Source organism: Tamandua tetradactyla, chromosome 12, assembly GCF_023851605.1.
Source record: "Tamandua tetradactyla isolate mTamTet1 chromosome 12, mTamTet1.pri, whole genome shotgun sequence".
NCBI lineage: Eukaryota > Metazoa > Chordata > Mammalia > Pilosa > Myrmecophagidae > Tamandua > Tamandua tetradactyla.
Genome location: NC_135338.1, coordinates 813,205 through 832,784, shown reverse-complemented (window position 1 = coordinate 832,784; position 19,580 = coordinate 813,205). Strand labels below are relative to the sequence as shown.

Genomic DNA, 19,580 nt, shown 5'->3' with positions numbered 1-19,580 from the left:
TCCTAATCAGGAACTACTATTTGCCAAAACTAGATTCCAGGTCTTCTGTCTTATAGGGAGTTTTTAAAAAATTTAATTATAACATATTTCAGGCATCCTAATTCTGATTTCAATATAACCAAAGATGTCAAAAGCATTTCTGACAACAAAATATGTCTTTGGAATGCATGATCTTTGATTATAGAGGCATTATTAAGGATGTTTTGACTTTGAAGTTTCTATCTGCTTTAACTGAAAAACAAAACTATTGCATTCCACTGTAATAAATTAGAAAATAAATATAAACAATAATAAATAGCTTTTACCCAGCAATAACCACTGCTAAAACTCTTAGTGTTCACTGTTCTAGGCCTTTTTCTCTAACTTATTCATTTTTTATGGTTTGGTTCATTTCATTTTTTTAACATTTATAAATTATGAAATATAATATATATGCAAACAATAAATTTCAAAGTACATTTAAAAAGGAATTATAGAACTGATCTCAAAGACTGGTATGGGTTACTGTTCCAAAATTTCAGGTTTTTTCATCTAGCTGCTCCAAGACACTATAGATTAAAAAGAAATATCAACACAATGATTCAGTAGTCATACTTATTTTTAAAATCCTAACTTCATAACTCTTCCTTCTCCCTAGGGGTTTATTTCATTTTTATTTTTGGTTAGAAAGATGGTGTCGAGAGGTACATGCTGCTTTTCTAAAAACAGTTTTTCACATATATACATAAAAACTTCTATTATAGTTTTAGGTAAATGTAGTTAGAACAAACAATCTCACCCATACAGAAATGAAATAGTAGTCTGACAATCCAATAACTTAATGGCTTGTGTTTTATTTTAAAAAATTAAATTTTGCAAGCTACGTTTGATGAAAAATGGATACAGTAGCTCTTCTCTACATTTCTAGGCATTGAGAAAACTAAATTAGTAGGAAAGTAACAGCTGTTAAAAGTTAGCTAAGTCGTTACACTTTGTGTTAAAACAATAACAATAAAGCTTATGGAAAATACTGTATGAAATACTCCCTTAAACTATATAACACATCAGCGCTGTCTTCTTAATGGTAATGAAGACATAGCTTAGATAATTCGGCATCTGAGCACCTACTAGCAACTTCCACGGCACCCTCTGCCTAGAATACAAATTATATTTAAGAAAAGCTCAAAATGCAGGTTACTACTGAAACATTAAAATATAGGATGACATATAAATTATACTATATTAGATGTATAATATTAAAAAGTGGGTTCATTATGGGTATAATTTCAAAAATTTAGTTTTGAAATTGATAAGCAATATATTACTGGTTTGGAATAGCTGTGGTTATAGCTCAGCATCATATTTTTTTTTTAAAGGAAAGACAGAGAGAAGGAAGGAAGGATAGAAGGAAGGAAGGAAGGAAGAAAGGGAAACATTTTTAAACATTTTCTTGTTTTATTGTATTCTGTTTCTCCGTTTTTGTTACATGGGCTGGGGCCGGGAATCGAACCGAGGTCCTCCGGCATAGCAGGCAAGCACTTTGCCCGCTGAGCCACCGCGGCCCGCCCTCAGCATCATATTTTACAGCACTTGCAAGCTGTTCCTGACTTCACTTTGAAAAGGAAAAAAAACCCTGTAATACTATATATAATAAAAGTCAGTAGCTAATCTGAATAAAATTGATTTAAGACATTCTATGAAAGGTTAAAGGATTGGGTTTATCAAACTCATGATTTGAAAAATAACACATCAATATTGCTTTCACTTCTATTGATTCAAGAACAGATGTTATCTCGTATATAAAAAATGAACTGAATTCACCTTGGATATTTGACCAATCTACTAAACATTTCATTTTTATTTTTAAAGAATACCATCTTTGACTAGATACAAAAAATATGATGCTGAGCTATAACCACAGCTATTCCAAACCAGTAATATATTGCTTATCAATTTCAAAACTAAATTTTTGAAATTATACCCATAATGAACCCACTTTTTAATATTATACATCTAATATAGTATAATTTATATGTCATCCTATATTTTAATGTTTCAGTAGTAACCTGCAATAAAAATGGACAGCACAATAATACCTAATTGTAAAGTAATCATGTTAAAACACTGAATGAAGCTGCATCTGAGCTATAGGTTTTTGTTTTGTTTTGTTTTGTTTTTACTATTATTACTTTTATTTTTTTCTCTATATTAACATTCTTTATCTTTTTCGGTTGTGTTGCTAGTTCTTCTAAACCGATGCAAATGTACTAAGAAACGATGATCATGCATCTATGTGATGATGTTAAGAATTACTGATTGCATATGTAGAATCGTATGATTTCTAAATGTTGGGTTAATTTCTTTTTTTCCGTTAATAAAAAAAAAAAAGAGAGAAGGGGTAATTGGAGCTGAAGGGATACAGACTGTGCAACAGGACTGGATATAAAAACTCTGAAATGGACAGCACAATACTACCTAATTGTAATGCAATTATGTTAAAACATTGAATGAAGCTGCATGTGAGGTATAGGTTTTTTTTTCTCTCTATTATCGTTTTAATTCTTATTCTGTTGTCTTTTTATTTCTTTTTCTAAATCGATGCAAATGTACTAAGAAATGATGAATATGCAACTATGTGATGATATTAAGAATTACTGATTGTACATGTAGAATGGAATGATTTCTAAATGTTTTGTTAATTTTTTTATTAATAAAAAAAAAAAGAATACCATCTTTGAGATTATGTAATTTATACCATCAGATTCCTGTTCCTCTTTTTATGATGGTAATGAATCTAGGGGTAATATAATCTAATATATTTTCCTCCAAGGAATTTTTTATTACTCACTGATTGATAACTATTTGATGGATCTTTAGAATAGATATCGCTACCTTTGTGGGGGTGGATGGAATGATTCTAAACAAGGCACAGCAGATGTAAAACATTACTTTACAACAAGATTTGCTATAAAAATGTGATATCTTGATTATAAAATTAGTAGAGGTTAGGCAGCAAGATTAAATTAAGTGCATTCATAATTTTATTGAATATAAATAAGTATAAAAAGTCAAACTAATAATATGTTTATTCAAATAGTATTTGGAACTTCTGGAAATTTACTAATGAAGGGGATGCCAGAGATAGACATCCGAGAAAGAAACAGAAAACAGTATTATTGCTACAGGACGAAATAAGCTAAACAAGATATTTTTATGAGCAAAACATTTTTAAATTTAAAATTTAAATTGTTTTTAAGGGGCAAAAAAAATGGGATGTTCTCCACTAGAAATTTTAGGAGTCATATATTCATAATTTCTGTACTTTTTTTATCTCATCCTTTCTCTTCAAAGATAATATATAATACATGCACAGAGCACCTTGAGATGCCACGTTAGATGCTGGGGGTAGAGAGAGGAAACACGCTGCTAGTGCTCTCCAGGAGCTTATAGTTTACAGGCAGGACAGACCAGGAAAAACGAAATTATACTTTACGGTGAGTGCTGTGCCCATCATGCTCAAGGTGCTCTGCGAGAAATGTCACCTAGCCAGTTTTGGCAAAGCAGTTTTAGGAGATAGGAACATTTATAGTGAGCCCTAAAGGATAATTGGGATGGTTTGCTAGGCAAAGGAGGGAAAAGAGCATTCAGGAGGAGTGGCAGCATTCCTACAGGCATGGAGGTAAGACACACCTTTTCATTTAAGGAAGCACAAGTCCACAGGGCATCGCATTTGGGTTTCGGGAGGTCTACTACAACAGCAGACTGAATAGTGGATGGAGTAACAATCTGGAAGCACGATTACTGATTAGGAAATTGCAGTTACCTGGTCAAGAAATTCTGCAAGCCGGAATTAAGTGGCTGTCTATAGGGACAGAGAGAAAGGAAAGTGAAGAGGTGTGGGTGTGCGCATACATGCAGGGCCCTCATGCTGCTGCTGCTTCTGAAACTGAACTCAATCCTCAAAACAAAACACCTGGTTATGCTGTTATGAAAGCGAAGGAAACTAGAGTCTAACATAGAAATACTAACGGTACCAGGACAGTTGAGGCTCACTCAGTGTTTAGTCACTGGGTCTTCTCTACCTCTTAGAGTCCTCAGTTTCTGTGCCCACACTGTAGGCTTTGACTCAGCAATAGGAAGGCACAGAGGGGATTCCAAAGGAAAATAAAAATAAGACTGAAAAGAGGGAGAAACGTTATTCTGAGTATTATACTAAGCTACTGTGATTGCTGGTAAATGTTTCTATAAAATAAGTGATCACTACATTAAAACTTGGCAAAGTATCATGTAAATATTTTTGTAAAACAAAGAATACTTAAAATAGCTATATTTTCTTATTTAGGTTTCATGTAAGTTTACAAACAATTAAAAATTATAAAATTGCCTGTCAACGTCAGAAAAAAATAAGGCACTATGAATATGTTTTCCTTACCAGAATGGAGTGCATTCCCATGTAAATTCTACTTAGGCATACTAGAGAACACCAGCAGGCAATAAGAATCAGTCCATATGTAAGAGGATACTAAAGGGGAAAAAAGGGTAAAATTAGTTAAGTCACATAAGTTAACTATAATCAAGCAAATAAAAACAAATCACTGTATTATTAAGCGCCACCAGAAAAACAGCCATGATTTCACTCCGCATTGTACTCCTTGCACCTAACCCAGAGCACTGCACATAAAAGGCATTTAAGAAATATTTTTTGTATGCGTGTATGAGTGAGTAAGATACTCACATTTCAACCCTCTTCAGGGTGGGAACTGACTCATGTTTGCTTCTGTAAGAAAGATTCAATTGCCTGTCAGCTACAGAAGAGAGCAGGTAGGAGATATTCTTTTAATATGACACCAAACCAAAACAGCCTCCAGAAGAGTACCTGAGATAGGGCCACATACGGCCCTCACTTCCCTGGGGGGCAGACCTGAGCACAGCCTCCCTCTCCCTCCCAGCAGCGACTGCTATCTGCAAATTCTATTGACATCTTCCCACCTTGTATATGAATTTGTATTTTAACTTTCACTTTTGCCTCTCTACTAACTTACTGAAAACGATTTTGGTAAAATACTTGGGGCAGAAAGCCATAAAAAGGGAAAAACAAAGTATGGACACCTCTTGGTATCAACGGCACTACTTTAAGAAATGACTCTAAATTTTCTGACATGACAGGGAGAAGGAAAAAATGAATGAGCTTACAGGTAAGCCTGTAAAGGAAGAAGGGGAGGGTACCTTTGAGGAAGTTTATGCCTGATGACTTCAAATTTCTCAGTGAAGTTGGAGGCAGGGTAGAAGTGAGCTTAAAATAAGGGAGGTAAATAAAGTTGTGAGACGAGTGATAAAGATTTAGTACATCGTTGTCTTGAGTGGGCTTCTCTACTTAATTTAACATGACCCACCCCTTTCTTCTTGAAACCTTAAAACTCTTGATTTCTATAGTGTAACACTCTCCTGGTCTTCCCCACACCCCTTTTTAAAATAAAACTTTTTATTTTGAAACCCTTTTGAACTTACAGGAAAGGTGCAAAAATCATATAAACCCCATACAGAGAATTCCAACATACCTCTATCTCCCTAGATCCTCAGATCCACCGATTTAACATTTGACACATGTGACATATCATATTACCTATCCATCTATCTGTCCATCTATCTGCATAGCAATACATTTTCTGAAATTTGAATATTGGTTGTATATATCAATGTTCTTTAGCACTTAATACTGCCATGTACATGTCCTAAGAACAAAGATATTCACTTATGTAACCACCTTAAGTGCAGTTATCAAGTTCAAGAAATTTAAACTGATACAAAGCTTACAGTCTATATTCTAATTTTTCACATGCCCCAATAAAAGTTCTCTTGAATCTTTTCTTCTCTCATTGGATCCCTTCTAGGATTGTGAGAACATACATATAACACAATTTTCCCATTTCAAACACTCCCAAGCACGCAATGTGATGGGATGGATCACACTCACAGGCTGTGGTAGCTTTCTCACTTCCACCACTAAAACCTTCCCAACTCCCCAAACACACTGCACAGACTATTTGTGCAGTGACTCCCCATTTCCCCCAGCCCACCCCCAGGCAATTCTGGTTCCTATTTGATCATATGATGTTTTTTTTTCATTGTTTCCCACACAAGAATATATCTTCCCAAAAGAAGAGAGGTGTGCTGGTTTGAAATGTCTGTGTCCCCTAGAAAAGCCATGTTTTAATCCTAATCCCATTTTGTAAAGGCAGCCATTTCTTCTAGTCCCTATTTAGCCCTGTACGTTTGAAACTGTAATTAGATCATCTCCCTGGAGATGTGACTCAATCAAGAGTGGTTGTTAAACAAGATTAGGTGAAGACATGCCTCCACTCATTTGGGTGGGTCTTGATTAGTTTACTGGAATCTTATAAAAATGGAAACACTTCCGGAGAAAAAGAGATTCTGAGAGAGCAGAATGACATAGCTAAGAGAAGCAGAGTCTACCAGCCAGTGACCTTTGGAGATGAAGAAGGAAACTGTCTTCCGGGAGCTTCATGAAACAAGAAGCCAGGAGAGAAAGCTAGCAGGTGATGTCGTGTTTGCCACGTGCCTTTCCAGATGAGAGAGAAACCCTGACTGTGTTCACCATGTGCCCTTCCACTTGAGAGAGAAACCCTGAAATTCATCGGCCTTCTTGAACCAGGGTATCTTTCCCTGGATGCCTTAGATTGGACATTTCTATAGACTTGTTTTAACTGGGACATTTTCTTTGCCTTAGAACTGTAAATTAGCAACTTATTAAATTCCACTTTTTAAAAGCCATTCCATTTCTGGTATATTGCATTCTGCAGCTAGCAAAAAGGGAAAAGTAAAATTTCAAACAACCAAGTAGAGGTTACAGAGAGGTAAACAGTGTTTCTAATGCAACATCTATAAAGGCCGTCAATAAATCTGGAATAGCAAGTTGGGTGCCAATATTAGACATCAGCTAATACCTGTTCATCAAAGGTGCAAGAAAGAATTCATTTTAGGCAAAATGCAAAATAACTTTAACTGAAGGCATTTACATAGTCCTTTAACAACTATGGATTACAGCAATAAAGAAAAAATAGACAGGAACCATTTATGTTTGTTTTAATTTTCTTTTCACAATAAGTGAAACATACAAAAAGAGTACCCATATGGGCACTATCCTGATTAAGAAATAAAACATTGCCAAAACAATTAAGATAGGGACCATTTTTACTTAGTAACACAATATAAAAAAGATAACATATGCTTTGGTGATGGCGTTTTGACAAATGATTACAAGTATCCTTAATAAAATAGAATGATTTATGATTGAAAGTTATTTTAGTAGCATACCTTTTTTTCCTTTTATTTAGGATAAAATAGGATTGTATATTCTCTATAAATGAAAGTAAATGTATAAAATACATTGTTGCAAACCAGAGAAAGCTAGACTTTCTACAGAGGAAGGAAACTTAGAAGAACTGAGAGGAAACAGTAATGAGGCTAAGGGAAAGCTTATTTTGGGTTAATTTCAGTTCCTTTTTTCTTTGTTGCAAAAAGCTTTCTCTTCCTGAATTTAGAATGTGTTTCATGCAACAGAACTTATGCAAGAGAGGGGATCTTTTTTTTGTAGTTTCTTCTCTTTCCTTTCTTTTGGGGGTGGGGTGGGTTGGGGAGATCTTTTTTATATTCCTGCAGTGATCAAAGTTTATTAGAGCTTTCTATTATTTCCCAATTCTTAGACAGCAGAATGAAATTTACACCTTAAAAAATTAAGGTGAAACTAACAAAATCTTGAAATATTCTTAGAACATTTTCCTTTTAAATGTGGAAGAAATAAAGACGCTGCTAAATGTATAAGCATTGGAGTCCGTCTGTTTGGATAAGTCTTTGAATATATCATTTCAATTTTACTGATTCATTTATTAGTTTCTACCTTCAGAACATTTTTTCTAGATTTTTCTTTTGGGGAACACATGATTCACTTCTGAGTACATGACAGCTTTCATATCTATTCTTTATTGAATAATACTGAACCACCAACAGTATCAAAGCAAAAAAAGTATTTCATCAGTAATCTTGAAGAAGATAAATAAGATCACAGATCTTAATGATTAAAGGAAATAAAGCAAATGAGGTAAAGTACATAAAAGTAATATTTATAAAGTAGGATAATGTGAGGGGAGGAAGAACTACCATATCAGAAAAAGACATCTTATGTTTTTATTTTATATTGAAGAATACATAAATTATACCTACCTTTAATTATATGTAAACTGTGTAAAAAAAAATTTAGGGCCACTCATCATTTAGAAGTAACCGTAAGAAAAATACACATACAGAATACACAGTCTCCTTAGAAAATGGTTTCTCCACTATTCCAGTCCTCAGCCCTCAAATCTTGGAGTTATCCTTAACTTCCTTTTTCATATCTCACATACAATCCATTAACAGTATCAGTTCTACCTTCAAAATATATCCAGACGACTACTTCTCACCACTTCTACCGCTGTCATCTCCAAATGCCATAGTTTTTTCAGTTTCTGGCATTAAACCTGGGCTATGTTACCCTGTAGTTCTAAGAGCATCTGCATAATCCACCAAAATAAATTGCAAGTCTAAAAACTCCTTTGAGTAAACTTAAAAAGGAGAATTCCAAAACTTGTTTTAAAACGAGCATAATTAGTTAAGGATTCTGTAACGTAAGCTTTAATAAGAATACGCATTCTTAAAAAAAATAATCCGAGCTGCACTAAAATATAAAAATACTTCAAAAAACAGCATATAGGAACTCTCATATTTTCTATACTAAAGGCATAAACCAAAAAAAACAAAAACAAAAACAAAAAAACTCTCAATCACAATTTTATTTTTTCCTGTATGGCTCTTTCTACACAGTTAGGCTAATGCAGAATAATATATGAGCTAAAATAAATAAAATAGAAACTAACTCATACACAGTCATGTAAGGTAAATTCTGAGAAAAATGCAAACATAATCAACTCACCTCTAATCTTAGCATAGTTTTGACCTACTTAAAACTGACACCAGTTTAGTTATTGTTTCTCTTTCAAAAAGTCAGAAAGTATCATTTTAGAAATAGATCTCACCATATAAGTATTAATTATAATTTTAAATATATTTTACATTACAAACCACAATAAAGAAAGCACTATTTATTACCATACTAGCTAATGTGGTCTTATGTTAGCGAAATAGTGTGCACTTCCCAATTCCTATTTCAGGAAGTGTTTTATGGGGAAAGAAAGAGAAGGGCTACCTATTATATCTTATATTATTTTAGAGGCAAGTAGGCTAGAGCTTTCCAGAGAGCTAGAATGAACTATAAATTTCTAATTCTCTCTCAAGCAACCAGAGTAGACTCAAAAAGAAACAGTAAATGTAGACTTCCAGGCACTTTAAATGCACCAATAGTCCTTCCTTACATATCAATGTATTTTTTTATCCAATGGTCTCTTCTGTCAAAGTCCTAGAAAACATCTCCAGTGTTTAGTATCAATTCTAAAACTCTATTCAAGATTTCAGGGTTGGGAACAAATCTAATCCTGGGTGATGACAGCTCTTCTGAGATGTTCTCTGTCAAAGGGGCAATGATGTAAGGCCACAGAGAAGGCTTATTTTTCAAAAACTGTAAAACGGCAAATATACAATTCTGCTTTTTTGTTTGGGGAAAGAAATAAACATGGAGACAAACACCTAAAATTAACAAGTTTAATTGCTTTAGAAAGATACATTTTTTAGACAGTGATAAATTTCCACAAATCTATGCAATATTTAATTAAATATATGTCTGCTTTGGTGGAGTGCTAGGCATTTTGAGGATATGATATAGCTATGTTTATCACTTTCATCACTCCAAAATAAGTCATAATTTTAAGTTTAGTAGGGGTTCCTAGTTTCTAATTTATTTTTCTTAAAGAAGTTGAGTTTTAACTACTTAATTTCTGTATTTCCTTCAGTAAGAACATTTTTACTAAAATTAAATACTTAGCTCTTACCAAAAAAGATGAAAGTAAAAATTTACAAGTACTTTACATTAATTTCCAATGATTAAAAATTTGCCAAACCCATAACAAATTACTAACTTCCTATGTGGTTTTAATTTCATACCACAATCTAATCTTTTCATTGCACATCCTATTACTGGAAAACGTACCTAAGTATTTCTTCAGTAATTCTACCAAACAGTTTTATTCTTCCTGATATGATTTCTTCAACTATTTATCAAAAATAATCAGAATTATTTTATGTATTGTGACATTTTCCATTCATTCACTGAAGTTAGGAAAAAAGTCAATAAGAGAACTTGGAATTATATAAAATTATAAAAACTGTCTTTTATAGTAATATTAAAATTCCAAAAATAACTTAAATATGGGGCAAAAGCAGCACCAGAAAAAAAAGTTCTATTTCATATTCTAAGAATCGATAGTGAATATGTAAACAACAGGTGACAAGGATGACACATTAAAATATATAGATGCCTTGTCCTCATAAATTGTTAGTGGAATGAAAATCAGTATAACCTTTCTGGAAGGCATTTTTTCAATACATAAAAGAGCTTTAAATATTTATATACTTTGACCAAGTAATCTCTGTCCTAGAATTCTACACTAAGGAGCTAGAAATGTGGGTAAGGATAATCTATGAGCTATATTAAGCTATATGTATTAATAAACATACAGCAATGTTTATTGTAAAATTACCTATAATACACAATAATGGATAAATCAACACTGATTATATGTAGTAGCTAAAAATATGGATTTTTAAACCTAGACAGATCTGGTTTAGCTATTTACTGCATGCATTTATTAAGAATCTAAAGATATAAATAATAGAAACCAAACTGAATTACTTTATGTTTAGAAAAAAAGAGAAAGGATATAGGGTGGTGTGATGGTGGCTCAGGGGCAAAATTCTTGCCTGCCATGCCAGAGACCCAGGTTCGATTCCCAGTGCCTGACCATGCAAAAAATATATATAGATATAGATATAGATAGCCCAGCCTCTCCAGAACATAAGATAGTTCCATCTCGCTACCCCGTATTAGTGATCGAGTCTTCTAAATATGCAAAATTTAGAACTGCCATAGCCCAAACACCCTTATGTTTGGGATGGAAAGATCGAAGGTGATGGTGGAATTATATAGAGAAAACAGGATTTAACAAATGAATATGAATGCTGAATCATTAAGTCGGTATCTCTTTTAGTCTCCGTATTTTAGAGCAGTTAGAAGTAAAAACCTAAATTGTGGAATTGTAACCCATGTCAAACTCTGAAATATGTTCTACAGCTAATTGTGGTGCTGTGCTTTGAAATTTATAGCTTTTTTAATATGCTATTTTTCACAAAAAAAGGAAAAAAAGTTGATTATGATGATAAAAAAATATTTAAGCCCTCTAGCCTCCTTTATTCTGGAGGAGCTAGAAGGAAAAATCTGAGAGGATTGTATGGTAGCCCATGACAAACTCGGGGGGTCTCTCCTATAACTACTTGTTGCAGAGTGTTTTGAAAACTATTGCTCTTTTATTTCTTTGCTTTGTATATATGTTATACTACACAATAAAAGAAGTTAAAAATCAAAAAAAAGGAAAGAAAGGAGATAGTGTGCATACACACCCTAACGTAGATTGACGCTGCTTCCAGAAGAAACTAGAACTGTAAACTGCATGGCCACAGGACTGTCTCTTACCTCTTATTTCTTTCTACATATCTGCTTCATCTTCATCCTTCTGCAGATCCTTCTTCAATCCATATGTTAGATGAAGGCTTCTGAATTTACTTCCTCAATGAGGAAACTAACCCAGACTCCGTACCTGTTCTCAGTTCCTAAGGGACAAGCTCATGCAGAGAACTTATGGCTGCCTTATGGTGAGGGAGCTTTTGGAGGGCTGTGGGCTGGGCAGAATCCCTAAAAGATGTCTACTTCAGTTGTGGGACCATGGACTAGTTACATACTCTCTTTTGCTTCTCAGTTTCCTCATCCGTAAACGAAGAGTATCATTTACAGTAATATGAAAACTAGAGTAATGAAAAATGTGTTCTTAGAATATTTACTGATGTGAAAATTTATATGACAACATTAAATTAAAAAAAGAATAAACTCATGCAATATTACCCAGTGTTTTCAAATTATAAGAAAACACAATAAAATGTTAACTCACTTTATTTTCCAAGTCTTCTCTAAGTTTCAGCACTTATCTTGCTTGTCCTCTTAGAAGCACTTAACAATGTTAATTACTTTCCTTTTCTACAACCACCCTCTCTCTTTCTTTCAATTTTAGTTTCTCTTACTAATATATCCTTTTTAATGATCTTGTCCAACCCATAGATTTCTCTTCTGAAAACTTTCCCACCTGGGCACAGCAGAATGGCCCCAGAGACATGTTCACACTATACTGACCCTGCTTCCTTGGCCACAGCTAACTGTGGCCCACAGGCAGCAAATCCATTGGCTGGGCCGAGACAATCAGATTCTTTTTCTAAATAATTTGGTAAGTTCAGAAAGAAATAAAGTCAGTCCCTGGTATGTGCCCGAACCTGGAAAATATGCAGAAGTAGGGATGAGGAAGATATGTGCATACCAAAGCAGAGAGAGAGAGAGAGAGAGAAGAAAAAAGCAGAAATGAGAGACCATTCAATACCAAGAAACAAAGATGTGGGTGGGCCATGGTGGCACAGTGGCAGAGTTCTCGCCTGCCATGCCAGAGACCCGGGTTCAATTCCCGGTGCCCGCCCTTAATAAAAAAAAAAAGAAAGAAACAAAGATGAACATCATGCCTTAGTGTGACAGCATTCCAGAGTCTGGCTCCGATTTGTCAGATGATCTTCCTAAAACCCTAACGTAATCTCTTTGAGGAAACAGACCAGCTTGTTTTGCTCACCCTGATAGCTGTAGGGCCAACCATGGTACCTAAGCCTAGTTCTCACTAGAAACTAAAAAATTGTATTTGTTGAATTGAATGCTACTATCTGGATTAAAGCTTTTTAGTCAACAAGAAAAAGATACAAGATGTATAATTGCAAAAGAAGAAATATACTTGTCATTATTCTTGTTTGACATGATTTTCTCCACAGATACAAGAATATACATAAAAATTATTAAATTAATGAGTTTTAAATGGTTGTTGTATATGTGTCAATGTAAAAACTCAAGTGCTTTTCTACATTCTAGCTATAAAAAGTTAGAACATTTGAATTTTAACACTATATCATTAAAACAGGAATGAAAACTATAAATAAATGAACTGTTTCTTAAAAACAGTGTGCCAGTTTGAAAGGATGTGTGTACCCTAGGAAAGCCAGGTTTTATTCCTAATCCCATTTTGTAAAGGCAGCCGCTTCTTCTAATCCCTACTGAGTACTGCATGCTTAAAACTTTAATCAGATCATCTTCCTGGAGATGTGACTCAATCAAGAGTGCTTGTTAAACTGGATTAGGCGGAGGTGTGTCCCCACCCATGTGGGTGGGTCTTGATTACTTTACTGGATCCTATAAAAGAGAAATTCGGAGAGGGCAGAGCATGGCAGAGCCACGAGAGAGCCACACCAGAGAACGCCACAGAACCACGAGGCAGAGTCCACCAGCCAGTGACTTCTGGAGATGGAGAAGGAAAACGCCTCCCAGGGAGCGGGAGAGGAAGCTAGCAGATGACGCTGTGTTTGCCACATGCCCTTCCTACCGAGAGAAACCTTGACTGTGTTCGCCATGTGCCTTTCCACTTGAGAGAGAAACCCTGAACTTCATCGGCTTTCTTGAATCAAGGTATCTTTTCCTGGATGTCTTAGATTGGACATTTCTAGAGACTTATTTTGGTTGGGACATTTCCACAGCTTAAAAACTGTTAACCTGCAAATTATTAAATTCCCCTTTTTAAAAGCCATTTCATTTCTGGTATACTGCATTCCGGCAGCTAGCAAACTAGAACAAACAGTAAATATAACAAAAAAGATATGCCTGACCTGTATGGAGAAAGTTATAAAGCTTTGTTGAAAGACACTTAAAATCTAAATAAAATAAATAAGTACACTGACCATATTCATAGATAAGAAGACTCAATACTGTAATGCTATCAATTCTTTCCAAATCAATTTATAAATTCATTGCAGTCAAGACAGAGTTTTTCCTGAAAATTAAAGAACTGATTCTAAATGCATTCGCCACATGCCTTTCTGTATTTGTCTATAAACCAATTTGCCTTACTAGGTTTCAAGATTCACTTTAAACCAATTAAAGAAATTAAGATATCTGTATTACTACAGAGATAAAGAGATCAATGAAACAGAATGGAGAACTCAGAATCAGACACAGAGATGACAAAGGTGACATTACAGACAAGCAGAAAAAGGAAAAATTGTTTTGAAATGGTATTCAATCAATTAATTATCTATATGGAAAAATAACATGCCATTCAAATCCCAGAACATGTACAAAATTAACTAAAGGTGGATTAAAGACTTAAATGTGAAAGTATACCTTATCTTTCCAACTGAAAAATATCTCAAAAGGATTTTTCTTCTGGAACCAGATAAACTAATTCTAAAGTACATATAGAAAAATAAACAAGTAAGAACAATGATAATGCTGGAAAAAATTATATATAAAGCTAAAAGAAATATGATACTACAGAACTTATACTTATCAGACATATAAATTATAAGTCAAAATATATAAATAGACCCAAATATGTACTTATTCTTAATATATTATAAAAGTGGCAGTTTGGGTAAATAGGGGAAAACAGATTGTTCAACAAATGGTACTACTGGGAAATAAACTGGATACCTTCCTCAAAACAAGAGGTTTTCAAAGATCTAAGCATTAAAATATGAAACTATAAAACCAGTATAAGGGGGTGCACACGTAGTTCAGTGGTTAGAATCCCTGCCTTCCACGCAGGAGATGTGGGTTCGATTCCTAGACCATGCACCCCCCCCCAAAACAAAACAAAACCAGTATAAGAAACCCTGGTATCCTTTTGTTGCTCACATTCAGCCTCCCTCTCTATGCCAACTTGGCAGGTGAACCCACTGCCCTCCCTCCCTAGGTGGGACAGGACTCCCATGGGTGTAAACCTTCCTGGCAACATGGCACAGAACTCCTGGAATGAGCCAGGACCCGGCATTAAGGGACTGAAAAAACCTTCCTGACCAAAAGGGGAAAGAGAGAAATGAGACCAAAAAAAAAGTTTCAGTGGCTGAGAGATTTCAAACAGAGTGGAGAGGTTATCCTGGAGGTTATTCTTATGCATTATATAGATATCACCTTTTTAGTTTATGGTGTATTGGAGAGGCTGGAGGGAACTGCCTGAAAACGTAGAGCATCCAGGGAAAGATACCTTGGTCTAAGAAGGCCGATGACGTTCAGTGTTTCCCTCTCATCTGGAAGGGCACATGGCAAACATGGCAGCATCTGCTGGCTTTCTCGTGGCTCTACAAAAAAGGGACTCTCCAAAATGTTTCCTCTTTTAAAGGATTCCAGTAAGCAACTCCAGCTTCAGTGGGTGGAGACACACCTCCATGGAAATCATCTCATCAAAAGTTACCACCCACGACTGGGTGGGTCACATCTCTGCGGGAACAATCAAAACGCTTCTACTCAGCAATGCTGAATGAGGTATGAAAGTACTGAATGAAACATGGTTCCAGTAGCCATGTTTCTTGAAGAAGATTGTATAATGATATAACTTTCACAATGTGACTATGTGATTGTGAAAACCTTGTGTCTGATGCTCCTTTTATCTAGGGTATGGACATAAGTAAAAAATATGGACTAAAAAAATAAGCAATGGGGGAACAAAGGTTAAAATAAATTGGATAGATAGAAATATTAATGATCAATGAGATGGAGGGGTAAGGGGTATGGTATGTATGAGTTTTTTATTTTTATTTCTTTTTCTGGAGTAATGCAAAAGTTCTAAAAAATGATCACGATGATGAATACACAACTATGTGATGATATTGTGAGCCACTTACTATACACCATGTATGGAATGTTTGTATGTTAAGATTTATCAATAAAAATATTTTAAAAATATGAAAGAAAGGAAAGTAAGAAACCATGAAAGAAAAGAGTGATACATTAAAAGGAAAAAATTTCTGCTTGGCAGAAAATATCATAAAATCAGAAAAGAAAAAACAACTTGGGAAAGCATATTTCGAAATCATTCCACATTTAAAAGGATAATTTCAACACAAGAAAAATGGCCTCAAAAAACAGTAAGTAAAAAAAAAAACAAAACAGTAAGTAACCCACATGAAAACATATGTTCACAAAAACACCTGTACATGAGTGTTCATAATGGCATTATTATTAATAGCCAAAAATCAGAAACAACTCAAATATCCATTAACTGATGAAGACTACAATGGACTATTTTCAGGAATAAAAAGGAATAGTGCACTAGTACATACTACAACATGGATGAACCTTAAAAGCATTATTCTCAGTGAAAGAAGCCAGTCACAGTAGATGATATATTGTATGACCCCATTTATATGAAATGTCTAGATAGTCAGATTTATATAGATATAAAGCAGATTAGCAGTTGCTGAGTGCTGCCTAGGGGTAGAGAAGAAATGGGGAATGATTTTTACGGGTATGAGTTTTACTTGAGGGTGATGAAAATGTCCTAAACTTCATTGTAGTGATGGTTGCACAATTGTGTGAATATACTAAAATCATTTGCGGAGCAAGTTGTGATATGGTACATCATGGGAATGCAGGGTCAGGCTCAACAGAGTCTCACAGCAAATGATAACTTTATTATTTACACAACACAAAAGGTTCAAAAGAGCAGACGCAAAGATCCCACTGTGGCTGGTCCCCCAGGAAGGCCAACTGCTCTGGTCAGGATAGGTGGACAGCAGCTCTGCGTATCTGCATCACGCAGGAGATGAGGGACAGCTACACTGCCCAAGGACTGGGATTTTATATACTCCAGGGGAGGGGCCCTGCCAATGAGCAATCTTCGTGTCCTGGGTAGCAGCCAGGGCTGGTAAAGATCTGACCTTCCCTGGCTGCTTGTGGTCTTCTGAGAAACAGAAACTTACTGAAAAGCTGCATACAAACAGGGACCAATGCAGACATACCAAACACCTACATGCAAACACCCAAGACTGGAAACACAGTTAACACCTACACACAAATGAGCAAGAGCGAAATCGTGGGTGGTAGGCAAGGGCTGGAGATGCCTGCTTAAGTGTGTCTGAAACTTCCCTAGTAACATGGAAATAATACACTTCAAACGGGTAAATTGTATGGGATGTGAATTATAAATCAATAAGCTATCATACAGTAAACAAAAATTAACAAAAAACACAGAAGAGATGATTTCTGTTTCTGCTAATAAAGGACTAATTACTGTAAGAACAGTCCCTCAACTGTAAACAACCAGAAAACTAGACAAATTATTAAAACACCTATTTATAGATATTGGTCACAGACAGATTTGTGAGAAAAGGGAAACAAATGAGGTGAGCACTATGTATGCCCCAGTCGCAGCATACACATAGTGCTGCCCAGGAGAAGAAAACTTGAGTCCAAGAGTTTCAAAGATTTAAGGAGAGAGAGAGAGAGACAGACAGACAGACACACATACACATACTAGAGTTGCCGGAGTTTAGCTCAAAGAGCTAAAGGAAAACACAGAAAATGAACTGAAGGAAGGAAAACAATATATGAACAAAAGGAGAATCTCAATAAAGACATGAATATTATAAAAAGGAATCAAACAGAAATACTAGAGTTGAAGACCAAATAACTGAAGAAAAAAATTCTCTAGAGAGTTTCACAGCAGACTGGCAGAAAAAACAACCAGGGAACTGAAATCTTAGACAATTAAAACTTCTCAGATGTTGTAAAGGTTCCTAGATTGCAAGCTCTTACAGAGTCACATCTATTTGGAAGTGGTAACTGTTATTTCTAAATTCTGAGATGCAGAGCTCTTTGTGTATAGCCTGGTTATTCCCTGGAACTTTGGGTATCTGTGTCTCACCTGAGACTCACAGCTAGAGTTCTGCAGCTGTGAAAGTCAGTATTATCCCATACAGCAACTGCTAAAAACACTCAAAAGATGGTCAGACTTCAAGGAGAGATAACAATGAAGCTAATCTGGGTAGGACTAAGGTAAATCAGACTAAAAGGTAAAGGATGATATTGACTGTATATTAAAATTTCAACTGTGTGTGAGACCAAAGGAAGAGATGTTGATTTGGTATAAAATTCGTATTTTCGGTATCAGTGTATCTAATTTAACTTGTATGCTCAGCTTATTCACACACCATAATTACACAGAACCTTGACTAGAGAGTGAGATCTTGTTGGTTTGTACAAGTTAATGTGAAGCCCCGATACATTCCAGAGTAATCTGAGAGGAAGAGTAAAAAATATTTTGGGCAGCTAGGGCAATATATAACATTCTACAAAGGTCCCATGCTCTAGGGTAACTTTCCAGAAACCTACAACATCCAGATCAGTCCCTGGACCAGAAAAGCCCAGCCTCCCCAGAACATCAGCTAGTGCCATCTCCCTACCCCATATCACTGACAGTCCCTTCCAACATGAAAAAGTTAGAATGGGCACAGCCCAAATACCCACAAAGAATGGGAGAAAGATCAAAGGTGATGGTGGAGTTAGACAGAGAAGGTAGGTTTAATAAACGAATATGACTGCTGAATCATCATACTGACATTTCTTTTAGTCTCCAGGACCTTAGAAGTAAAAACCTAAAATTGTAGAACTGTAACCCATGCAAACTCTGAAATAGGTTCTACAACTAACGGTGGTGCTGTGCTTTGAAATTTACTGCTTTTTTGAATATATGTTATTTTTCACAAAAAAATGAAGGAAAAATGTTGATAATAAAAAGAAGGAAAAATATGATGATAAAAACATATTTAAGCCTTCTAGTCTCCTTTATTCTGGAGCAGCCAGGGGGAAAAAATCTGAGGATCATATGGTAGCCCAAGACAAACTCTGGGATCTGTCCTGTAACCACTTGTTGAAGAGCGCTTTGAAAACTATTGCTCTTTTATTTCTTTGCTTTGTATATATGTTACACTGTACAAGGAAAAAAAAAGTATTTGCAAAGTCTCCTTGAGGGCCTGCGGAAAAAGCTGGAAAAATTAAACTTCCCCACCTGGGGAAGGCCTGATGCTCTTGCAAGCACTGAGGTCTGCCAAGTTGACAAGCCAGGATCACAGTCTTGGGGCTAGCACTTATGAAACTTATTCCTGCAAAGGAGAAGCTAAGTCTACTTCTGATTATGCCTAAGAGCTGCCCCCAGAGAACTTCTTTTATTGCTCAGATATGGTGCCTCTCTCTCTAAGACAACTCCACAGGTGAACTCACTGCCCTCCCCCACTCCCCTAGGGAGTCCCTGGCAATGTGGGACCCGACTCCCAAGAATGAGCCTGGCCCTGGTATTAAGAAACCGAGAAAACCTTCTTGAGGAAAGAGAAATGAAATACAATAGTTTCAGAGGCTGAGAGATTTAAAATAGAGTCAAGAGGTCACTTTGGAGGTTATTCTTACACAATATATAGATAACCCTTTTCAGTTTTTGGTGTAGTAGAGTAGCTAGAAGGAAATGCCT

The 19,580-nt window shown here is 35.4% G+C and overlaps 1 protein-coding gene and 1 long non-coding RNA gene across 2 annotated transcripts in view; one reads left to right on the top strand and one right to left on the bottom strand.

Annotated features, from left to right (window-relative positions):
- LOC143651705 (uncharacterized) overlaps positions 1–19,580 on the top strand; it is a 110,479-nt gene that overhangs the window by 48,622 nt on the left and 42,277 nt on the right. The window lies entirely within an intron of this gene.
- The window catches only part of SGPP1 (sphingosine-1-phosphate phosphatase 1), a 53,855-nt gene that overhangs the window by 17,276 nt on the left and 16,999 nt on the right, over positions 1–19,580 (bottom strand). Inside the window, exon 2 of the mRNA XM_077122425.1 lies at positions 4,412–4,501. Within this exon, the coding sequence (XP_076978540.1) occupies positions 4,412–4,501 (90 nt within the window). The remainder of the gene's footprint in view (positions 1–4,411; positions 4,502–19,580) is intronic.